The sequence below is a fragment of the Pollicipes pollicipes genome, unplaced genomic scaffold (assembly GCF_011947565.3).
Source record: "Pollicipes pollicipes isolate AB1234 unplaced genomic scaffold, Ppol_2.1 Scaffold_6052;HRSCAF=7182_pilon_pilon_pilon, whole genome shotgun sequence".
In the NCBI taxonomy this organism is placed as follows: Eukaryota; Metazoa; Arthropoda; class Thecostraca; order Pollicipedomorpha; family Pollicipedidae; genus Pollicipes; species Pollicipes pollicipes.
Window position 1 is genome coordinate 15088922 of NW_023596805.1, and position 8353 is coordinate 15097274.

The window sequence follows — 8353 nt, forward strand, 5'->3', positions numbered from 1 at the left end:
CGTCTTAAACACTCGCTTGGTTTAACTGTGCAAATGTTTATGTACTTAACGCCGGACATCGACGTCTGGCTTTATGTGAATAGGCTCCTCAGCATAACAAAGTGTTTTGAGCGTATGGGCTGAGCGTTAGCCTGAAGACGAACAAAAAACTCCCCTTGAGTGGTGTGAAGTGTAGCCGTGCCAGACGCGGTAAGGAAGGTAAAACCTGCCACGCGTCGATACGACTGGGCCGCCATTATGCCTGCTGTGCGCCCGGACGGCGACAGCGCAGTGCAGGGTCAACCAGCGGGTATGTCAGCCAGCCAGCCAACCCGCAGACAGCGCAGTGCAGGGTCAGGGTCCGACCGGGGCAGGCGTACAAAAGGGCCCTGGTGGTCACTGTCCGACCGGGGCAGGCGTACAAAAGGGCCCTGTGTGGTCACCGTCCGACCGGGGCAGGCATACAAAAGGGCCCTGTGTGGTCACCGTCCGACCGGGGCAGGCGTACAACAGGGCCCTGTGTGGTCACCGTCCGACCGGGGCAGGCATACAAAAGGGCCCTGTGTGGTCACCGTCCGACCGGGGCAGGCGTACAACAGGGCCCTGTGTGGTCACCGTCCGACCGGGGCAGGCATACAAAAGGGCCCTGCGTGGTCACCGTCCGACCGGGGCAGGCATACAAAAGGGCCCTGTGTGGTCAGGGCCCGACCGGGGCAGGCATACAAAAGGGCCCTGTGTGGTCACCCGTCCGACCGGGGCAGGCATACAAAGGGCCCTGCGTGGTCACCGTCCGACCAGGGCAGGCATACAAAAGGGCCCTGTGTGTCACCGTCCGACCGGGGCAGGCATACAAAAGGGCCCTGTGTGGTCAGGGTCCGACCGGGGCAGGCGTACAAAAGGGCCCTGTGTGGTCACCGTCCGACCGGGGCAGGCATACAAAAGGGCCCTGTGTGGTCACCGTCCGACCGGGGCAGGCATACAAAAGGGCCCTGCGTGGTCACCGTCCGACCGGGGCAGGCGTACAACAGGGCCCTGTGTGGTCACCGTCCGACCGGGGCAGGCATACAAAAGGGCCCTGCGTGGTCACCGTCCGACCGGGCAGGCATACAAAAGGGCCCTGTGTGGTCACCGTCCGACCGGGGCAGGCGTACAAAAGGGCCCTGTGTGGTCACCGTCCGACCGGGGCAGGCATACAAAAGGGCCCTGCGTGGTCAATGAGGTCCCATGCGAACCTCCCATCCCCTTCTTGCTTTATTCTGAGTCCTCGCGAAGCCCCACCTGTCCGGGATAGGCTGCATGCGCCAGCCACGAGTGGGCCGAGAGGCCCCCTGGAGAGGGACCCCGACCGGGCGCTCAGCAGCACACCCCGCATAGGGTCCCTGAGCGGGCTAAGGCTCAGCGGTTGGCCCTCCAGGTGCACGTAGTCCTGCCTTGTCGTCGTCCACTTTCCTTCATTCCATAGCCCCGAAATGATCCTTTCTGATCAAAAGGGCTCTGATCTATGCAACCAGCGAGGTCGGGCACGCTGGAGCCCCACACCAGAGCGAACGCCTCGAGCCCGGGTGGCACCTCAACTGATACCGGCGTTATCGTGACGCGTCTGAAGATAACACCACCCCCCGTCCAAGATCGCCTTTCTAACCTACAAGCTCAGAACAAGGCGTGATGAAATGCTTCGTATGAATGAGATAGGTGCTGTTGGCCGGCAACGCTGTTACGGTGCCTAGCTGACGCAACGCGCGACGAGCAGTGTTTAAAGTAATGGCGCTCACACTGAAAAATCCACGCTCTGACCGGTTGGCCACCATTAAGAGATGATTTAGAAGATGGTCAACAAAATAAAATACATGCCGTCGTCAGCAGTGTTACGTTGCAAGCGGGAAGCCATGCCGCAGTATTATAGACTCATACGAATGCGGCGTACATGTAAGCCTAAGGATCATCTTTCTAAGCGCTGCACCATAATTGCCTCCGCTCTGCAAGGTAAAAAAGCGTATTGTCGAGTTGTTCATATCAGGCGTTCGTAAGCACAGTTTCCAGACATGACGGCCGTCTGTTGGCCCTAAAACAATGTTGTGCAAGGTTTGCGACATTCTTACATGAATTACGTTTCGTGCCACATGATACAGGAGGTAAAACATTCTTCGCAGCTGTTAGGTAAATAAGACATGTAGTCGAATAAATTTCGAATGGCGCTATAGCTGAATATGTGAATACAAGTGAGCACTTTAAACTGGCGAATGAATATGAAAAACGCCACAAAAAGTGTAAAAACAGGAGTACCTAACGATACTTGGTCCATCACACGCCTAACACCGCTGCGGGCAACTTCCCGGGAGATGAAAGAACTACAAAGGAGTGCTTTCATGCAAAGGTGTCATGACGCACTGAAAATATGGTCATCAATACATGACGCGTCCATGTATTGATGAGGACATTTTATAAACAGATAAGTTTCGTTGTCTAGAGCAGCCCTTTCCCTTCATAGTATACCAAGAGTTATAAGTGAGTTTCCTTCATCAGAGCTGATGCCTGCCCCATTCTCTTCAAATATGGAACATTTTCTTGACAGACAACACAATTTCTTTGCTTAGTAAGTATGCTTGTCGATTGTCATTGCTTGATTACGTCACCCTACCCTGCACAGCGTTGATTGGGAGTCAATTGACGGCCGCTATGTCTGGAAATCGTGTTCACGAATGCCAGATATGAACGAATCGACCAATATATTTGTATTGGCCCTGATCGATGCATGATTCATAAATGACGGGACATGAATGATGCTATCATGACGTCCTAAATGCCAAGATGACCTTGAAATGCTCTCCCAAAAAATATCCTCATCTTTGTGGGCGTGCAGCTCGGAAACTAGGGGGTCTTTGGTCTTAACGGGGGTAGGGCTGTGAAATGTACCAAATGATCTTCAAGATGATTATTTCAGTTCAAAACCCCACAAAAAATGTGAAATACTCCCTTTAACAGTCATTTGAATCCAAGGCTCCAAACTCCCTGCGTCAGAAAGACTTTTCGTCAAGGGTGTAACATTGAATTAGCAGCCATAAACTGTTCAGCTGGCATATCATTGACTTAACATGAAAGTGCACGATGCAATGCGAGGTTCTTCACAGATGTGTGAACACTGAAGTCAAGCAAGCACAACCAAGATTGTGATTTTTACATGCGGTCGATTTTAAATTCTTTGACATTTGAATCCACCCACAATATTAATGATCACGTGGGTTTTATCGCAGCACTGATGACTGATCACTTGACAATCAACGCATGAGTCCACTCGTAACGCTGATACCTCGACTTGGCCGAGATAGTGCAGATAAGCAGAAAAGCGGACGCTCCTGGCAGCGGAGTCGCGCCCTGCACCGGCGCGTTGAAGCAGGAAACAACTGGCTGACGTCATTGACCGGTGTTCAAATTAAGACTCAGCGAGCAGCGCAATTTCGAATTTTCCGAATCCACTGCCCCCCCCCCCCTTCTGGACTGGTGCTCTGGAGCCGCCGCTGGCCGAGCCATGCTGCTAGTGTCCCTCCCCCCTGCACTGGTGCACTGGAGCCGCCGCTGGCCGAGCCATGCGACTCTGGAGCAGCGCAGCGGGCCGCCTCGCCGCCCCGCCTGGCTGGCCAATCGATGAGTCCGTCCACAGAACCTGCTGCGCGTGAGGCGGGCCTCTCTCGTCGTCGCGACGCTCGCCAAAGGTAAGCTGCTCCGCGTGTGGGTGGGGGTGAGGGGGGAGGGATGGCGCGTCGGGACACGTGCCGGACTTTGGTAATAATGCACGGCAGCAGCGCCCCATGCAAACAATGTCGCTGGGTCCGTTCAGCTCGACAGTCCCTGCTTGGGTGCAGAGCTTGCTCTATCATTGAGCGGAAATTTAACATGCAATTTGCATTCAATAACATCCAGCGTGCATGTATTGCATAACAAACATTGGAACAGTTGCTGCCTTTACCAAAAAGACGCGTAGTCATTGTGACCGAACTATTGATGAAACAGGCAATTTTTGCGCAGGTCTGTACTACATTTGTGCATAAACAACAACATGAAAAACATGTTACGCTCCGTGAGTTTGAGCACTGCATGCACCCCGGGCAGGGCAAACCACTCGCTAGTCCAGTGGGTTTTCATTGGTGGTGGTTATGAAAACTTAGATGTGTAGCGAACTTTCTGACTGGCTCCTTGTCGCTACTGCATATACATATTGACCAATAGGATACTGCCGTTTCCGAAACGTTTAGCTGATGACGACGCTTAAGAACGATTTTCCCTATTTCCTAAGCCGGCTTGTAATAACCAAGAGCTTGTGGCTTAGCACGACATTTGATACACGAGCGCCACCATGCAAATCCATGAGAACTCCAACATTTGCATTCTGTTCCATAGGAACGCATTGATTTCTCTCTCAGAAATCCTTGTTGTTCCAACACTAAGCCGGCCTCATATAACCTTTTATGACAGTTGGATGTAACTTCGTGTGGTATAGCCGACCCTTGTTGTCAGAAAGTCCAGCCAATTGGTGAAAATGCACCAAAATAATTGACTGTAGGAACAGAAACCGGAAATTTAGATATGTGGAATTAAAAATCATCGCGCAAATCTTTGCTTATGACTTGAAAGATCAATGATCCGACCTAACCACAGTTGCTCTATTTCACACTATGTTGATCTGATCACTTGAAAGGTGTTGACAATTTTGTAAGTCTGCCTGATACATTTTGATTACCTTTCCTTTGTATCGGAGGGTGGTGTTTTTGACGCCCCCAGGACGTCTGCGAGGCAAACGGTTTCTCGTGCAGCGTGCGCGGTGAAAATTTAACAAATCTAGAGCAATGCGCATCAAATACAAACGTAAAAAGTGTCTCGTTTCTGCAATGCACCAATGCTGTTTGTCCCGCGCGGATGGGCTCCATGAACACAGCCTCCAGGCCACTTGATCCGAGACATTCACATACCACACCTCGTGAATATGACATAAGAAGCTTTGCTTTAGTGACAGATTTGAGTTATACTGATGACAAAAAAGGTCCATTGGCGCCTTGATTGCCGGAGAAGGTCGCTATTTGTCATTGTCGCCACCAGTGTTCTACGTTTCTTTCAGCGCTCCAAGTCAGGATGTCGTTCTTACTGTCAAGCGGTGTGGATCGGCCAGCGATAGAGTATGTGAAACTGAGCAGGGACAGATTGGACGAGACCATTGACATGATGGTCAACTGTTTCTTTTCACGTGAACCCATGGTAAGGCTCTGTTTAACAACCCACTTGCTGTTACAGGCATATAGTGACAAACCTATATGCAGACTACCACTCACTTATTGCAGACATGTGTATGCACATATACATATAGCAGACACAGCACCCCCCCCCCCCCCCACAGATCAGGATTGTGAGGGATGACGGCAAATTGGAATATGGAGGTCAACCTGAACAGAAAATTACATTTGAAATATAAAAAAATTAACACACGGTTATTGTACAGAGAACATAACAGGGGACACAATTCCACGTTGCGACAATCAGAGAGACATCATCTGACCACGTGGCTAAACCCAGTTCCTCCTGCGGTCAGTTCTCGGTGCTGTCTGGCCTCGCGGGTGGCGCGCCCGAGGACCACCGTGCCTGGCTGAGTGCCTCGCTCCCCGAGTGGCACTGGGACGGCAGCTGTCTGGCGCTGGACGCCGGCACCGGCTGCGTCATCGGCGCCAGCATGTGCGCTGTTTACGGCGTCGACGAGGAAGAGCCCTGCTGGCGGCTGTCCGAGACGAAGAGCGAGACCGGCCGCGCCTACTGCAGCTTCGCCGACGAGATTGGCCAGCGCTTTGACCCCTTCGAGAGCCTGAACGTGCCGACGGTCTTTGAGAATGTGCTGCTTGTTGTTGATCCCAGGTGAGCAGCTAGGTTGCCGGGGGCGGGGAGGGGGGGGGGGGCAGGACCGCCTTACACAGGTCAGGATTAGGATCATTGTGCCACCCGAGGAAAACATGCATACAATTTAAGTTGCATACGAAAGTCGAAGGCTTACACCTGCTGAACGAAAAGATCGTGAAACCGCACTCGCAAGTAAATTGCTGCAGATCGTTGAACAAGTAAATCCCTGATAGAAGGAAATGGCTGTAAACTGGGGCACGCAGACATCTGTTTCCTCCCATCCCAACAGCACCCCCAGCCCAGCGTGAGTTCACATCCCCACGCATCCGGCGGTGAAGTTTAGCAAGAATAATAATTCCTGCCACTGCTATAGACTGTTTGCGCCACCTGGAGGACTGCATTTCCAAAAGGCCGGTATATGACATCTGGATTGATGCAAACTCATCAGTGGTCTTATACTACCAAAATACCATTACTAAACGCTATTGCATATGCTGTCTCACTTCCCTTAAAGCACTGTGGATAATATGGCTATTTTGGACCCTGCTCAGGCTAATAACAACATGTAAGAGCTATATTATCAAAGCACATTTTTCACTACGATATCATCTGTCCTCAAATATTCCTCGTGACAAAGTGTCAAATGATGCAAAAAAGGCAATGTCAAAACTGGCTAAATGCATACTTAAAATCGGTGCCTTTGCTCACAGCGAAACAAATGAAATCGCCCACAGAATCTGTAAAGCTTTTTCACGCGTTGTTCAGAGTTTCGGCGGTGGATCCACTGTTGCAGGACCCTCGTTGTCCAGAGTGCCGGCGGTGGCGCCATCGTCGCAGGAACTCTGCGTTGTTCAGAGTCCCGGCGGTGGCGCCACCGTCGCAGGAACCCGCCCCAGCGCTATTCCACGCTCTCATGCCGGCAGGTACTGCGGCCTGGGCGTGGCGTCGGAGCTGTGTCGCCGCTCGTCGGTGGAGTGCGCCGCGCGCTCTGGCGCGCCCGTTTCGCTCTGCTTCTGCACGTCCAGCACCACGCGGCGCATCTACGAGCGCCTCGGCTTCACGTTCGCCTGTGAGATCCCCTACGCCGGCTCGGCGCTGGAGCGGGTCGTGGACGTGACGTCGATCCTGCCGCACCGCGCCTGCAGCGTCATGTACAAGTGGATGAGCAATGCGTCGACATCTTCAACGAGTTCTTGACGCGCGAACTACGTCGCTTGTTGTTGGTACAGACGTGGCGCGCAGTCGTGCACTGAGCCGAGGGCTTCTATTGGCGTGATGTAATATCCAGAGGACCAGATTGTCCATCACGTGACGTGTGGGACAGTCTGGTTAAAATGATAGAAGACGGGAGAAAGGAGGATACAACAGGTACAGGTACATGCACAGGTACAGGCACAGGTACAGGTACAGGTGCAGGTACACCCCGTACGGGGTGCACAGAGCGAATGCAGTGCTCTAGTGCAGGGAGTTGAGGACGTACGTGTAACAAAGCGCTGCCCGCCTGCCGTCGGTGCTTTATCGACGCAAGCAATAGTCCGCCGCCAGGAAACGGACTCAGGTAGCCTTGTGACAGCGCAACAAGCAAACACGACGCAGCCAGATTTCTGAGTCATGTGGAGATCTCGCAAAGTACGCAGAAGACTTGCCCTCCTCTGGTACAAAAATGCCGTGGCGTGAGGACAGTAGATCAATATGTAACATACGCCAGGACCCGGAATAAGCGTGATATGCTCCAACGGTTCACCGCATAATAAACACATTTTTGTCCCCTAAATGTATTGTCCTCTTACACGTGGGCTACATGTTTGAAGTTCCTGCTCCGGTAACTTGAGACCTCGTTTTAAGAGGTCAGCACGGCGAAAGGGGCAGAACTAGCGCTCCTCGACGCGTTTCTAGGTCGGTTTTTGACCACGTCATAATGTTTCGGCAAAGTCAGTGGAATAAAACGTTGTAGACCTGACAGTACTTTAAATTTTCTGCATGATTGTTTGCGTAATCGGGCCGCAAGGTGTCCATTAAAAGCCAGAGCATTTTGCACCATTATATGCCAAGCACATCGGTAACACGTTCCGGGATGGGTAGCTTCTCAACGGCGACTGGGGCAATTCTCGATGCGGCGATCTTGCAAATGAACAAGTGGTCCCCATCGCAGGGCTCTGCGCCCCACTCGCCCGTCTTGACCACCTGGTTAAGGACTGCGCAGTTACCGTCCTTGGGCTCGTCATCCGCCCAGTACACGAAGTCCAGCGGCGACCCGTCCACCCAAGTAAATTTGGCCGCGTCCTGGTCGCGCCTCAGACCTAGCCACACGCGGTCGTGCCCCAGAACGCTGACGAGAAACGAGTTCTCCAGCAGGCTGTGCACCGACGCTGGCGCTGAGCCGGAGAACAGCGTGTCGCAGGCCGCCGCCATCGAGGACCAGGGAGCCGCGAACGTCGACGGCCAGTAGCAATGTTCGGCGAACTGGTGCCAGATGCCGGCGGAGGGGCAGGCGGCG

At 52.9% G+C, this 8353-nt stretch overlaps 1 protein-coding gene across 2 annotated transcripts; it reads left to right on the plus strand.

The window, feature by feature from the left end:
* Positions 1-3603: 3603 nt before the first annotated feature.
* Positions 3604-7886, plus strand: LOC119104624 (uncharacterized). Of its 2 annotated transcripts, XM_037228341.1 has the most exons (4): positions 3610-3689; positions 5090-5226; positions 5558-5874; positions 6780-7886. In XM_037228341.1, exons 2-4 carry the CDS (start codon positions 5104-5106, stop codon positions 7051-7053), a joined length of 714 nt encoding a protein of 237 aa, XP_037084236.1. In that variant the 5' UTR covers positions 3610-3689; positions 5090-5103; the 3' UTR covers positions 7054-7886. The 2 variants fall into 2 exon arrangements, with proteins under 2 accessions (XP_037084237.1, XP_037084236.1); XM_037228342.1 differs by lacking the exon at positions 5090-5226 and having other exon boundaries at positions 3604-3689.
* Positions 7887-8353: the final 467 nt, after the last annotated feature.

What these genes read in the sequence shown, in the direction of transcription:
- LOC119104624 (XM_037228341.1), top strand. Translation starts at nt 5,104, where the DNA reads ATGTCGTTCTTACTGTCAAGCGGTGTGGATCGGCCAGCGATAGAGTAT. An exon ending in TCTTTTCACGTGAACCCATG is followed by an intron (nt 5,227 to 5,557) that starts GTAAGGCTCTGT and finishes TCCTGCGGTCAG; the next exon opens with TTCTCGGTGCTGTCTGGCCT. An exon ending in CTGCTTGTTGTTGATCCCAG is followed by an intron (nt 5,875 to 6,779) that starts GTGAGCAGCTAG and finishes TCATGCCGGCAG; the next exon opens with GTACTGCGGCCTGGGCGTGG.